At 44.5% G+C, this 15,260-nt stretch overlaps 1 protein-coding gene across 1 annotated transcript; it reads left to right on the forward strand.

The window, feature by feature from the left end:
- Positions 1 to 2,677: 2,677 nt before the first annotated feature.
- Positions 2,678 to 11,245, forward strand: PSMB2 (proteasome 20S subunit beta 2; the record flags this gene model as incomplete). Its single annotated transcript, XM_079546103.1, has 6 exons — positions 2,678 to 2,768; positions 3,475 to 3,597; positions 4,238 to 4,308; positions 8,556 to 8,718; positions 10,132 to 10,181; positions 11,055 to 11,245. 6 exons carry the CDS (start codon positions 2,678 to 2,680, stop codon positions 11,160 to 11,162), a joined length of 606 nt encoding a protein of 201 aa, XP_079402229.1. The 3' UTR covers positions 11,163 to 11,245.
- Between the last annotated feature and the right edge of the window lie 4,015 nt (positions 11,246 to 15,260).

Below are 15,260 nucleotides of genomic sequence, written 5' to 3' on the forward strand. Positions count from 1 at the left end.
AGGAAGCACTGGTCAGCCGTGTCACTGCAGGAGATGAGCAGTGGCTGCCCAGCCCACAGCTGCTGTCAGCTGCAGCACTCAGAGCCACAGCACAGCGTGTGCACAGCCAGCGTGGGCTGGGCTGAGGACTTTGGTAATACCTTCATTGCTTTATAGGCTTTCTCATATGGCTAACTTCTTCGTGTAGAAATCATGACAGCTGTTCATCATTACCAGCTTTTGTATCTACCTTCCAGCCATCCCATTTGTCCTGGTCTTGGCTAGCCTGTCCCTCTTGACTTCTCACAACATGCATCTCTGCACTGGTTTGCTGGTATGGCAAGCTACACGAGGGACTCAGGCTGCTTCCTCTTTGCTGGGCGATCCTTCTCACCAAGGACATGGAGCACACACACATACAAATACACTACAATTAAAAAGGCAGAAGCACATTCAATTTTAAGATCTACTACAGGTTGGAGAAATTCCTTTTAATAGCAGAAAATATTCCCCAAATTCTGCTAGCAGAGATGCCTTGCTTCCTTCCTTACACCCACATCATGATGTCAGGAGTGCCTTCACCCTGGGAAGAGAGGTAGGTGTGTACTGCACGTATGCATGCTTCCTAACCAGGGAAATTCAATCTGTCGAGAAAGTTCAATAACAATGTTAACATTTAATTGCACCCTAGGGCCCAATGAAAATCAACAAGAAAGGTAACTGTTGATTTTTCGTTAAGCTTCTCTTAAAGAGGTCTCAGAAAATCACTGTTAACAGGCTGGCTGTGGGCACACACGCAGTAACATCTATAGGGGAAAATGTGTTTAAAACTATAGGTTGGATCCACACAGAAAATACTTAAGCACTGGCAAAGAGCTCGGCCATTGTTAGGTAAAAGAAAACATCCTGTTTTGATTTACGCACGCAGCACTCAATTTAACAAGTGTAGCTACAGGCAATTGGAAAACAGTCAAAATGGTGAATTTGCTGCTTACACTCATTTATGCTGTTTCCTGAAGACGGTTTGCTGTTGCTTCTTGGCATGTTTAGTACTTTTTAAACCACACAAAGGTTATGCCCAGTTCTCATAATTACACAGTGACTTTCTTGGTATAGGTGCAGTTGGGCATTTGCCATGTGCTGTAGCATCCAGAATTTTATGTCCTGGGGCTGCTTCCTTTACAGCAACCGTGGGATTTTAATGCTTCGGTGGCCCCTTTCATTGGCATGGGGCTGGGTCTTTGTGGAGCTGCACTTACCTCACATGTTTGACGGGCTCAGGCAGTGTTTAATCAATAAAGCATATGCTAGTGCTCGGCAGGATGGTGCCTGCAGTCAGACAACATCCAGGCAATTAGGGTATTTGTTTTGTTCCTCGTTATCAGTTACCTACTTTACAGCCACACCTGGAAGCTTCTGGGTGCTCGGTGGCCACCTAACACAAAGCACTGAGAAACTAAAATAGAGTGGGAGTGGGGAAAAAGAAGGGAATAGTGAGGAGAGCATCTGCTGCTCAGCAGCTGTCAGAACCCACATTCAGCCAAGGGACAAAACAGGGACATTTCATCCAAAGTCCCAGAGCAGAGATCACAAAGCTCTGAATCTACCATCGGATCAGGATATCAGCAGACACATCTGCAGCTTGGGAGTTTTCCCCCAGTGTTTGGCACGCACAGATCAGCAAGGAAAAAATTCCTGCGTTAGCCCAGTAGGTGACTCAAGCCAGGGCTTGTCTCTGTGCTGCGGGGGTTTTGTGTGGGATGGGGCTGGCAGGGAGAGCCTGAACTCGCTCATGGCTACCGGCTGCACAGCATGCACTGCAGGAGCAGCAGAGAGCCGAGGCCAGGGCCCAGGCTTGGCACTGCCAGCCACTACTGACACAGAAAGATGGGCAGTGAATAAATCCCCGTGCTGCTGCTGGAGGGCCTTCACCGCCTCTCTTCACAGTTCAGCTCCCTTTGAACGCGCAGATCAGAGGCTGCGGCAGCGCCAGGGTTTCGTTTTCAATGCATTTTGTGCCCAAGAACAGCTGCCTCGCAGGGCAGGGTTTGGAGCAGCTTCCTTTCCTCTTGGACCTCCGCAGAGTTTCAGTTCCAAGCAGTGCCCTCTGCTCCAGGGCGTGCAAGCCAAGCCAGCTTGGTTTTTATCCCACAAAGCACATGCAGCAGAAGCTGCCCTACTACAACTCAATTTTCCACCTTTCTTTGAGACTGTGCTTTGCAAGCATGCTTTTTAATAACGAACAAGACACATTTTGGCTGGGAGCAGCACCAACCACCCCAACTCACGTGCACAGAGCAGAGGCCCAGATTTGCCTGAAGCCTCCACCATCCCCATGGCACAGGGCAACCAAACTGCAGAACGCAGAGAACAGACCGTGCCCTGCAAAGAACCCCTTAGACAAAGCAACCCAAGTAACCCCTCAGCGCACCCAGCGCTGCTCCCTGCTCATCAAGATTAGTTAGCAGAGATAATTAGGGCAGAGGCCATAAAAGCACATCAGCACCCACCCCCACCCCGCCTCCCCTCAGGCGCCAACGGACGCCCGGCGTAACGCGCGCGCCCCCACGTGACTCCCTCACCATGCTCTCGCGAGACCTGACGTCATCACACCGCGCCGGCGCATGCGCGGTGGTGGCGTTTCGGAGGCGGCGGCGCATCGCTGTGTCACGGCGCAGGGCGGCGGAGCGCGGCCGCCATGGAGTACCTGATCGGGATCCAGGGCCCCGACTACGTCCTGGTGGCTGCTGACACCGTGGCGGCTTCTAGCATCATCCAGATGAAGCACGGTGAGGGCCGAGCGGAGCTGCCGCTGTTCCGGGTTGCCGCTCGCTGGGCCCGGCCTCGTTTCCCTGTGCTGCCGGGGGCTTCCAGCCCCGCGATGTGCGGCACCGCGCGGGGAAACGCTGTGAGGGTCTTTAATTCGGGTCTGGTTCCTATGAGGGGCTCGCAGCTCTGGTCTCGCAGGGCTGCGTGCTCTGTGTGAAGCCGGCACTCCGAGCTGCCGTGCCTGCTGGTGGTTGTGTTAGCTGAAGGCTTGAGGTAAACGTCGCTTGTTGGCCCAGGCTTTGCGGTAGGGCTGCGTTGGGTGTTCTGGAGGAATAATGAGGGCAGGAGGAAGGGCTTGGTTGGAGCTGTATCCCTGCTAAAGGCCGTTTCGTGGGGAAAAGGGGATATTGGAAGTAAGAGCAACTCGAGTTATGTGAATGGCTGCGGTATCTTTTTAGCTTCCTGATGTGGGAAAACACTGGGGAGTTTCCAAGCCTTTGAAGTTCTCAAACATGGCTTTTTCTGCCTGTTGTTGTAGTAACATGGGCTAGGAGTATGTGCACAAGGTGTAGCAGCCTTAATCCAAGCCTTGTGTTCTAGAACGCTACCAAAAAGTTGTAAGTTGATGTATTGGTAAATTTTCTGTGAAATCTTCAGTTTTACAGCTGGTGGTGCTTTTGCTTAAAACTGTATTTCACTTCAGATCTCTTTGTTTCCTTTGCCTAGACCACGATAAAATGTTTAAGATGAGTGAAAAGATCTTGCTGCTGTGTGTTGGCGAGGCTGGAGACACGGTGCAGTTTGCAGAATACATCCAGAAAAACGTTCAGCTCTACAAAATGCGAAATGGTGAGTGAGGGAGATTGCTTATCTATAGCCCTACTAAGCTGTTTTTAACACCAGTGACAGTGTTTAAGGAAGATATCCATTGCGTGCCAGCTGTTAGCAGCTTTCCTGATGTATGTGGCTGAGAAATTCCAGCTATGTGCTCGTAGTATTTAACTTTTTCAAGATGTGTGTTTGAATGCTCTGTACACCTGTGAGCTACCTGGACTTTAAGGGCTCTTTGCATGATTATCTCTGTAACTGTAGCTTTCAGAATAAAATGGGGTTAGACAGATTAAATAATGTATTACTTCGATATTAAAGGGTTAACTTATTATTTCCAAAATCAGTGGTTTAGGCTGGATTTTAGGAGGAAGTTTTTCACTCAGGGTGGTGAGGCACTGGCACAGGTTGCCCAAGGAGGCTGTGGATGCCCCATCCCTGCAGGCATTCAAGGCCAGGCTGGATGTGGCTCTGGGCAGCCTGGGCTGCTGGTTGGTGACCTGCACACAGCAGGGGTTGGAACTGGATGAGCGCTGTGCTCCTTTGCAGCCCAGGCCATTCTATGAAATTATCTATGTTGTTACCTCTGAAATACTATGGGAAATCATAGATTTAAACGTGTATGTGATTTTTTTTAATTCAATATGCATTTCTGCTCCAGGTTACGAATTGTCTCCTACTGCAGCTGCAAACTTCACACGACGAAATCTGGCTGATTACCTGCGCAGTCGAGTGAGTAATAAGTAAAAGATTTTGGCCAAAACTTCCATTTTAAAATACTAGGGTCTGATGTAGAGGTGTTGGCTTCTGTATCTGTGTGTGAATTCACTTGGAAAAGACATTTCTTCTGAAAATAAATATTGATTTGCACATTCAGAGAAGTTATCGGGTGTTGATAACTGATACAACTGTGGTCTTAAAATTTCATCTTTGGGCCCAATAAACATTTTGTTCCAAACGTAAGCGCAGTTCAGTGAATTAAGCCTCTTTAGCATCTAGATAAGGTTGTTAGTTTTCATGCAAATGCACTGAATCCGTTCAATCTTCTTGGAAAATGATTTAATAGAGCAAAGCTGTTTGATGTGCTTAGCAAAACAAGTCCCTTTTGTAAACAGCAGCACGAGGCTTTCAGGAAACAAGAAATCCAAGTCGAAGCTTTATGTTTTTTTCTCAAGTTACTGAGCTGTAATTACTGATTTTTCTCATGGTAATTTTTTTTTTCGAAGTGTTGCTAATAAATGCATCCTGTCAGTGATTCTCCAGCTGTCACGCTGGGATGCCCTTTGAAGCACAGTGAAGTCAGAACTTCTGTTTGCCTTTCATCTCATTTGGCTGTATGCAAGTCAGTGTCCTTGGATCTGTGCTTCCCAAATTTGATAAACGGGCGTAACGCGTGTTGAAATAAATCTGTTATTTCCCCAGGAGAAAAGGCTTAATTCTTCTTGTAAAATGTTCTAATGTTTTCAGGAGGGGCAAACAGACTTCTAAAGATCCAAGGTTAGGAATTACTTGGTTAGCATTCTTCCCAGCGTGTTGTGTAAAACAAAACAAGAGCAAAGAGGATATTGAAAATGAAGTTGAACAAATCTGTCAGGGATTGGACATGGGTAAATGAGGTTGGTGCTTATTCCAGCAGTTTACTTCACAGGCTTGAAATCATATTTTACATGGGCACATGCAGGCCCTGTCAACATCAGCTTTATTCTGAGCATTAGGCTTGTGTGCAGTGAGGCACAGAGCTGTGCATTGAACTCATCTGTAGGAGCAACCTGATGGCAGCCTTCTCTTTTCTGTTGTGGAGGGCAGCTGAAGGTATCAAATTTTGAAGTTAATCAAGCTTGTAGTGGAATAACTCCTTGCAGGGTCCTTGTGTTCCACAGGTGAGGCAATGCTGAGTGTCCTGCCTGTGTGCAGAAGCAACCATTTTGTAATAGGATTTAAACACCACTAACAAGAGTAATTTAGCAGAGGTTTTGGCATCCTTAGCTGGCAGCATGTGGCACGATGTGGCTCTTGTCTTCTGTGCCACGTCCCTTGGGGCCTGATCCCTCCCCGTGCCTCTCCTGCTTCCTGAGCCCCTGCTTGTCTTCCAGCTCACCTGCTCCAGATGGGCAGCACAGTGGGGAGGACACTGGCAAAGGCAGATGTGTTTATTTACTGGAGACAAAGCGCTGTGCTGTTGCAGATGGCGGTGCCCCAGAGCAAGCAGTGCACTCTGACACTGTCACACTACAGTGATCTCTGCTCTGAGAACTCTTTTTCTTTAAACACAGCACGTCGTGTCTTCGTGTGCATTTAGAATTTGGTTATACAAACCTTGCCATCAGAACTTTTTGTCCTATTTTTGTGCCTCTTTTTAATTGATGCGATACAAGGATTAACACCAGCTCTGTGCATCTGTTCAAATTGCATGTAGGATTCCTGGAAGCTCCTAAGTGAATTATGTGGATGATGAAAATGTTCTAGGTTCTTCTCTATGCTGTGTAGCTTGATTTCGTTTATATTGGCAGATGAGCCAGTACTAATATGAATCTCTGGCTTTTTGTTACCTTGCAATGCACATTCTTTTTAATAGTACTGTTTCACAGTTTAAAATCTGCTCCACACTATTGAGGGAGGTTGTGTTTCCCCTGCTTTTCTCCACATTATTAATAAATATTCTCTGGAATAAATGTCTGTTGTCAGGCAGTTCTTTCACTTGTGAGCTTTACTTTCTGAGTAGAAACAGAAGCATGAAAAACGGAAGGGGAAAACAAATAGTGTTAACCAGCTGGTACAGTAAATCTGTGCAGTGTTACATTTATGTTGATAAATGTTGAAACCATTCTAATTAGAGTGTGGTTGCTGCTTTAGCAAAGCTCTGAAGCTTTAGCAAAGCATGCAGACGTGAAGCTGTTGCTGAAGTAGAAATAGGCTGTCTTTTGAAGGAAATGGCTTCTGTTCACACAGCCAGTGATGCACAGAGTCTTGTAATAAGGACATTACAGGGGTAGTACAACATTTCTCACAGTACTTTCCTAGTGCTGAGGATATTGCTGTAGGTGGCAGGCAGTGTGTCAGATCTGTGGTGTTCTTGCAAGTCAAATTCAGCTTTCATGCAGGGCTTTAGGCTCTGAAGTAGTGTCTGCAGGGAGCTGCTTGTTTCTCATTTGTGAGGCAAATCCAGATGCTGCATTGGAGCCTGCTAGCTTTTAAGTAGGTGAGTGGTGCTGCAGTTCCCCTTCCACTGTTCCTTCCACATTGGCATTTGATGCAGCAGGTGAATCAGTGTTAGATGTTAGACCTACTATTGAGTGTGCGTGGTGGTGGGGAGCAGGAAAAATTCCCCTCTGCCCCTGAAACCCTTTTGAAGTTCAACTTCTCGTCGGGTTGTGATGCTGTGTTTAATTGTAGGTGACAGGCTCTGGCCTGAGTCCAAGGGAAGGCTGTCAGTTCCCCTCTCCTTGTCCACGCTCGGCAGGATGCTTCCTCACTCCCACCTTTCTCCCTCCCCCTTGCTGTGACTTTGGCTTCCGCCAGATGTCACACGGCTGCCTGTCGCAGCCCAGCCTCCTGAGCCTGTTGGCTGGCTCTATTTCTCACAGCTGTTCTCTTCAGCTGTAAGTTCTGAAGAATTTCACACGTGCCTTAATTGCTGTGGTTATTTTAAATCAAACAGCATAAAGTGCAAAGCTGCTTGTGGCGAGAAATAAAGGCAAATCTGGGGGAGCTGCGTTTATCCTGGAGCGACAGCAGCACCGTGTGTTTGGTCACCATTCAGCCACTGCAGTCCTCTGAAGACTGTGGAGTCCTCAGGACTCGAGGACTGAAGTCCTCAGTGGGCATGGGATTAGTTTGAAATGGAGCCTTGGAAAGGAGCAGTGATCACTTGGTCCAATTAAGTTCCACGTAGGGGATTCTGAGTGTTTGCATCTTAGTGCACTGTGAGCATAAATGTCACTGTTGGAGGGTGTGAACTGAGTCCTGTGTAAACTCAGCAGAGAGGCTTGTATGAGAATATTTTCACTTATGGAAGTAAACATTGGAATGCATGATCTGTTTATTAGAGTAATAGGATAGCATGGGTAACAATTAATTTGCCTTAAAGAAGTTATCTCAGCCCTTTAGCAGGAGAGCATACAACTGAAAAATAGCTTACAGATTGGAGTCTGTGTAAGACCATTTGTTTGTTGCTGAGTGTCTCACATATGCCAGTGTTGGTAATTCCAAGTCACACAGTGATTTGAGTGATCTTGTGTCACGGCTTTCAAATATCAGCTTGTGTGATGGTGGAGAACAAATAAAATGCAGCCTAATTAGATGAGTACAGCTGCATAGTTACTGGTTACAGATACTCTGAAATGCTGTAAGATTAATGTACAGCGCAGTGATGTGGTGTTGCAGCATCTTAGTGGATTTTAAATGGTAACAAACCAGTTCCTTAGAGCTTCGTGTGATCAATTTAGCAAAATAGTGAAGATTAAGTTTGGTACACGCCATAAAAAATTAATTGCCAATTAAGGCTGTGCAGCACTGTGTATATCTGTTCACACTGCACCGTTTGTAAGCTCCCATGTGTGCTAAAATGGTCTCTGGTTAACAGTGGTGTGACTGAGGAAAGAGCATATGAAATTAACAGAAGTTCTTACAGACTGCAGAATGCTCACATTGTGCTCCTGTGTTGATGGTAAAAATCATCAACTTTTATGTTGAAGTTAAAGAATTCGTTGTGAAAACGTGATCAAAGTTTTCATTTTGTTTGAATGCGCCATGAAATCTTCAAGAAAAAAGGGCAGAATTGTACTTTTTTCTTTTGATTCTGCATGCTGTAACACCAGGAGACTTGATCTTCTCTGATGCTGAAGTCCAGCATCTCCTGCAAAGAGCGTGGATGTCAGCTGCTAGTCACTGTATCATAAAGAATTGCAAAACCAGCTGCGTTGCTGTTTTGTGTGATGGTTAAGATCCAAAACCTTGTGTGTGGCTGTTTCTGTTTGCAGACCCCTTACCATGTCAACCTTCTCCTGGCTGGCTATGATGACCATGAGGGTCCTGCCCTTTATTACATGGATTACCTTGCAGCTCTGGCTAAAGCTCCTTTTGCAGCACATGGATACGGTGCATTCCTCACCCTCAGCATCCTGGACCGCTATTACAAGCCAGGTAAGTGGAGCCTGCAGAGAGGCAAATTCTCCCATTGTTGATGAATAACTTAAAGGCTTAAAGAGTGAGTTTGGCGTGTACAGAGCCAGGTGGTCTGTCACAACTGCTGTGCTGCTGCAGGTTTAAACTTGACTGTTAGCCTAAATGTGGCTTTGAAGGTTGCCTCCTGCTTCTGCTGAAGGGGTCAAGTGAAACCAGACAGTCCTTTCTATTTTCCTATTTGAAACATAATGGTCTGCAAGCAAAAGATGTTCCAGTTTCACATAGGACGTGACTGGACTTTTCTAGACAGTTTATTGTTAATAGTTTTTAATAAATAGCATTTTGTTTTCCACTTGCTTGTTGCTGTGACATGGCTATTCCAGAATATCGAACTCCAGAGTGCAACCCCCCGTCTTTTTGCTCCGTGTTTTGGATTGGTTTCATTTGTGGTGTATCAGAAATACAGGGGTGAAAAGACATTCCTTCCTAGCAAGGTTATCTCAGAGCTCTGAGGTGCTGAAGGTCAGCTGGCACAGTAGTTAATTATAATTGTGTATGCTTGTAGCTGTCTAAAGTCTTAATTTTAGATCTGTGCTCCATCCCTGTTCTTCAGATGAGATGTGCAAAGCTGGAACTGTAATTAGTGACATCTTTGACTTTAGCCACAAAACTGCTTTACTCCTTATTGTGTGCAAAGCTGAGCTTGTTCTCACAGTGAATTTGTTCACTTAGCAATCCTTCCATCTATCTACTGCAAGAAAAGCAGCTGTAGGATGGCAATTTCATTTTAATGGGAGCTCTTTTAACTGAACAGTGAATGTGAGTCAGGAACAAAAGCTTTAGAAATAAGATCCATGGAGCTTAGCTGCTTTCTAGCCACGACCTTTACAAATGATGGTACCACGTTTTCATCACTCCTTGTGAAAAGAGGAAAAACAGCAGACAATGGGCTGTCATGGCTTGCCATCCCTATCCAGTGCTGGATTTCAGCCCAGTGTGTGAGAATAGCAGGGGCATCACACACGTGCCTTTCCCATTATTAAAACTAATACCCAGCAGGGAACACAGCACTAAAACCGGTCTCCGCCTACTGTCACTGACTTGCAGCCGGCTGTGGACAGATGGAGCTGATTTAAAACTGTAATAAACTTGAGGGGAGAGGGGAGGCTGGACTCCTCCAAAGCCTGCTCCCTGGCCATGGGAGGCAAAATTCCGTCATGCTTCCCATTCAGTGGAACAAATCGATTCTCAATGGCTTGTTGCAGTGTGAGTGCTTCAGCTCAGGGCGTCCTCAGTACATCTGGAAAGTGTTTTCTGTGAGCTGGGAAGTGGAGCTTTTGGTGCTCAGCTGAAAAGTTGTTTAAATTTAATAAAGTTTCTGTTGAGAGAGATGGCCTCTAATCAAATCAATCTGGGGATGTTTTCTTTCAGGTATCACACGTGAGGAAGCTGTGGAGCTCCTAAAGAAATGTCTGGAGGAGGTGAGTTGCCAAACCTGGGTCCTTGTGATCCTGAGAAAGGAATGTTTGTTTGCATTCATTTGCTGATATTTTCCTGTTCCTCTTGTCGCATATTTTGCTCTCTTTGCCAGAAGGGATAATAAATGCACGTTGACCAGATGTGGAATAGCTACTGAGGAAAAGGATTTGTGGGCGCTTGCGCTGTCTTAGCATGGTTCATGTCCTCCAGAACATAAACTTTAAGCTTAATTGCTTTTTTTTACTTCTACTTCTTTCATGCTTAGCATAATATTGATACAGACAGTCTTTGACTTTCTTTTATGTTGATTCTGAATGTAATGCAAGCATCCCTCTGTTACTTGTGTTACACGTAACGAGAAGATACTTCTCTTGCAGCTTGTGAAGTGATATCTAAGTCTAATTGGGGTGAAGATTTGACCTGAAAGTTCATAATCTATTTTAATGTAAACGTATCATTTCGGACTCCAAGGCTTTTATTGAAGGAGAGTATTCTCTCTTTGGGATTGAATTTAATATCATTGGGAAGAAACAACTAGGGAAACATTAAGAAGACTTGTTCTAACAAGGTTCTGATTAAATTCTTTTTGATGCCTGCACTGTGTCCTAAGTTACAGCCTGCTGTCTTCCTCCTTAAGTGTCTTCCACGCTAACAGGCTTTTGTGCTTTGAATCTCTGCTCTAACATGGATAATATTATAACAAAATTGTACTAAACGTTTCCTGAGCTGTGAAAGTCACCCTAGTTTAGTGACATTAAATATCAGCAACAAGAACAGGATGGAAATTGTGATGAGCAACAGCCTATCCCTTAAGTGATGCTATCCTCTTTTGTTTAAGCTCTGGATTAATCTTACCTTCTTTGTCTTTTAAACAGCTTCAGAAACGCTTCGTCTTAAATCTGACTTCTTTCAATGCCCGATTCATTGACAAGGATGGCATCCATGAAGTGGACAATGTACCCCTTCTAAAAGCGCTGTCTTAACCCCTGAGATCTTTCTTCAGCCGTCTTTTTGTTCAGTTTTTGGTTTTTTAATATTCATTTGAAGCACCCAAGGCGTGTACTGTGCTGGGAGATTGAATAAAGGTTGACATTTATGCCAGTTCCACCTCCTGATTCCACTGGTCCTTCCTGGGAGTGTTTCAGTTAGTAATTCCTTCCCTTCATCATTCGTGAAGATGAGACGTGATCTGTTGGCAATGGTGCCACGTTCAGATTGCTCCTACACTTATTCTGATAGTTTTTACTGTAAGTTTTTTGATGTGTGGGGAAACCACCATATTTTCTGGATGAGAATTTGCACTCACCTTCCTCTCGCTGAGTATTAAAGCTCAGCAAACAGCAGGCAAGTGCTTTGTGCTAAACACACCAGCATCCTATTGCATCTTTCACAGGACTTTACCTCTGCGTTACAAAAATCTGATTTTCAAAGACTTCTTTTTGTTATTCTTCCTTTTGTTCTTCTTGGTTTCAATATAATCCAAGTGAAAAGAGAGGTTTTCAATAAACAGTGGATTTTAAAATGCTAGTGTCACTTTTTACTCACCTGGATTCTGGGAAGGGATGTTCTTCTGGCACAGTCAGCTTGGAGCTGTGTTATTCAAACATACTTACTGATTGTCTGATTGTTTTTTCTTAATTGTCCCTAGAAGCTCTATGAAAAACAATTTCAGCACTTCTCATAAATCCCTGGATTCTCTCAGCTAGCGAGAGCTACTGTAAGAAAAATCACTGATGCTGTCTGGGTTGTAGCTAGGAGCCTTAAGTGATGTTTGTGTGGCTGATCCTTAATGCTCTGCCCAGAAGAGATTCTGTTGGGAAGAAATTGAAACTAATTGAGACTGATTCCCTACCTGAAATTACGTTGTGCAGCTCAGCTGTCTCAAACATTCTCTTTGGGTGCATGTTTTCAGTTTGGAAAAACAATCTTGGCAATGGATGGATGTGTGCAGGATTCTGTGTGGGTTATGTTGTGTGACATGATATAACACCTAAGTTTATGCACCTGGGAGAGGTGACCAAGCCAGCAATCCATCTGTCTAAGCTTTTTTGGCTTTCTGTTTGTGTTTTTAGGGTACTTGCATTTATATCCTCTGTACAGGTGATGTTCAGGATGTGGCTGAGGCGCCACTGCTGCTGTACCATGCATGGGTTTACCCTGAAATCCTGAGTGTATTGAAGGCAGTAGTAGAGCTCCATTTCAGTGGATGCAGAATGCTTATCTCTTCAGAAAGCTGCCAGCTGTAAAGCAGGTATTCCTGTGTTCCTGATCACGTGGGAGCTGGAGGCTGAGCCTCACTCTGTCACAGATAAACTTGCAGCTCTGGTGCTTTTACTCATCCTACCTCTTCACACTGCCCTTAAAGCTAAATCTGAAGTCACATCAGACTATGTAGTCTTAATTTTTTCCATGATTAGTCTCATTACGAGCTCTTTCTGTTGTACTCTTATCTGCAGTTAGTTTTATTTAAAGCCACCAATACAACTCTGGAAGATCTCACTGAAATTGACTTTCTTAAACCTCAAACTGCTTTTGTTCTTTTTTTTTCTTACCCATGAGTTGTCCCTAGCATGATTTTCTCCTGGCAGGTCACATTTAACATGAACAGTGTTCTACTTTTGTTTTGAAATCTCACCTCTTCGTGTTGCATTAATGTAGTTGTTCAGCTTAATATGCAGCATATCTAATTTTACCCCCGATGTTGAATGTTTTTGCAGGTTTTTTTTGTCTCTTTTTCAAACTCATCATTGCAGGGTGAGCTGATGTGATATTTTTGTCACCGCATATCAAAGTTGCAATGCCTCCCTATTGGAGGCAGTCATTATTTCAGACACCAAAACTGGGCTGTGGTGCTATTAGATCACGTGAGAGTCTGGCAGAGGCTCTGCCTGGTGTTTGTATTGGCGCCTATTTGCATGCAGGTGATTAATAAACATAAAACAATTATTCCATTGCAAACATCCCCGTTGAATTCAGGTTGCAGTGGAACATATGTTATGCCTGAGGGCAGGGACCAGGATCTGAATCCCCCATTGAGAGGAGGATGCAAGGGGTTACATCAGAAACCAACAGAGCAGCAACCTCTGGAAATGAATAAATGCAGCCCTTTTTTTCTTTTTCTTCTCTTTTTTGACAAAGCAGTTGAACAAAAGAATGTTTACAGTGAGGTTTGTCTGCGGCCTCTGAAGAAGAGGAGGTTGTTTTGTGGATTTCTCAAGAACTTATACTTTCTAAGGAAAGGTGTAACACTTTTGCTATAGAAAACCCTGAGGGATGTTTTAAAGGTCTGCTGTGATGCTGAGCTTTAGATTCAGAAACATTTGATTTCCACTTCCCTGGTTACAATGCACGGGGTGTCGAGAGGAAAAGTTTTATGCTTCCCATTAAGGGGAAGAAAACCTTTTGTCTGTTTCATCTTTGGGACTAAATTGAACAAGGACAAAAAAACCCCTGCTTTTTACTGATGTATTTTTGTTCTTTATATTAAAAAATAAAAGTTGTAAACCAAGGTAACATTTGCAGGGTATCGTATCCACCGTGCTCTGCTCCGCTCTGCTTTGGCTGGTAATTCTCACCATATGTTTTACTGGCAAAGCCTCAGGGCCTAAAGAGTTAACAAGGCACTTTTTCTCGTTTTAGGTTTCCTGTTAAAAATGGTCTTTTCCTGAGCAGTGTGTGTGTAACAGATCACTGCACCAGCTCATCTCTTCGGGAGCCATGAGGTCGGTTTACAAGGAGCAGAGCTGTGTGCCTTAGGGCTGTGCTGATGCTGGGAGTGTGAGGGTAGGTGCAGAGCTGCTGGGTCTGGGCTGTGCTGAAGGAGCTGGCTTGTTCCAGCAGACCCCAGTAGCAGGGGACCTTACACAGTCAGAAGATGCTTTTTGTTTTTTCCCTCTTTGTTGAAGGTTAAAGGGCTGTGTTCATAGCAGTGGGTTAGGTTGATTCAGTTTTCCAGCCTAAAGCAGGGACGGAATATTCTGTATAAAATAGTTTGAGCTCTAAGGATGCCTCTGACTGCCTCTGACTTTGCTACTTGTCAAGCAAATGTGTGAAGGCAAAATTAATTTATCCTGCCTGTAAAAAGTTTATCCTTTGAGCCACTTAACATTCTTTAGAGCTTTAACCTTTTTCAGGGGTTCCATATGTTGTTATCAGGCTGCCATCAACATAACTAAGTGCAGGAAATTCTCACGTGAGCACTGATCAAACTAAACAGGCATAAGTTGTCTTAGCAGATATTAAAAAGAGGAAACTGAAAGAAACTGAAAGTGGTGGCATCAAAACATGTACTTCTACTGTGTTTTCTGTGCTCGTGACTGCGTTGCTTTGAACCTCTGGGTACCCATGACCTGCTGAGGACCGGGCTAAAAAGAAAATAGTTGTCTTGAAAATGTGAAGTGACATTTAAAGTGTTTTGTTTCTGTGCTAATGTGCAATTCGGTGGTTATCCAATAAGCTTATTCATGTAGTCTAACTCAAGACAGCTGTGGAAGGAATAGAGCAAACCCTCTGTTTAGGAATGGGGAGAGGGGAAAGGATGTTTGGGGACTGGCAGTACGTTCTCCCTGTGCAGTGCAGCAAAGCGTTATTCAAAACTGAATTTTGCTGATCAAACCTCTGGAGAGGTGAAACTAAAATGTGGATAATCTGAATACCGGTGAGTAGAGTGTAAACTTGGATTGTAAATGAACTCTAAGGCAACCTAATAGTCCAGTTGTCTGAAGCAATGACTTGACTGACTGCATTTTCACTTGGCTAAAATACCTGCTCCGTAATGGAGATTTCTTTGAGATCGTCAGTATTTGTGGTGTTTGTGCACAACCATGAAAACAGTGCATCTCCTTTAGTTAATTTGGAGAAGGCAAAGATGATTCATGATTTGTGGGCTCTCAGAAGCCTCTTCCATTCAGCAGAGGGCAGTGATCTTGCATCCACTATACCTCCTCCTTGCAAACCTGTTTGGCTGCTCCATCTCTGTGCAGATCACCAGGTGGTCACAGAAACTCAGCATCATGGGGAAGAGGTGAATTTATACCTTGCATAGCAATGGCTGAGTACAGGGTTGCCTCTTCCCTGTAAAG

Source organism: Tetrao urogallus (assembly GCF_951394365.1).
Source record: "Tetrao urogallus genome assembly, chromosome: 23".
NCBI classification, from domain to species: domain Eukaryota; kingdom Metazoa; phylum Chordata; class Aves; order Galliformes; family Phasianidae; genus Tetrao; species Tetrao urogallus.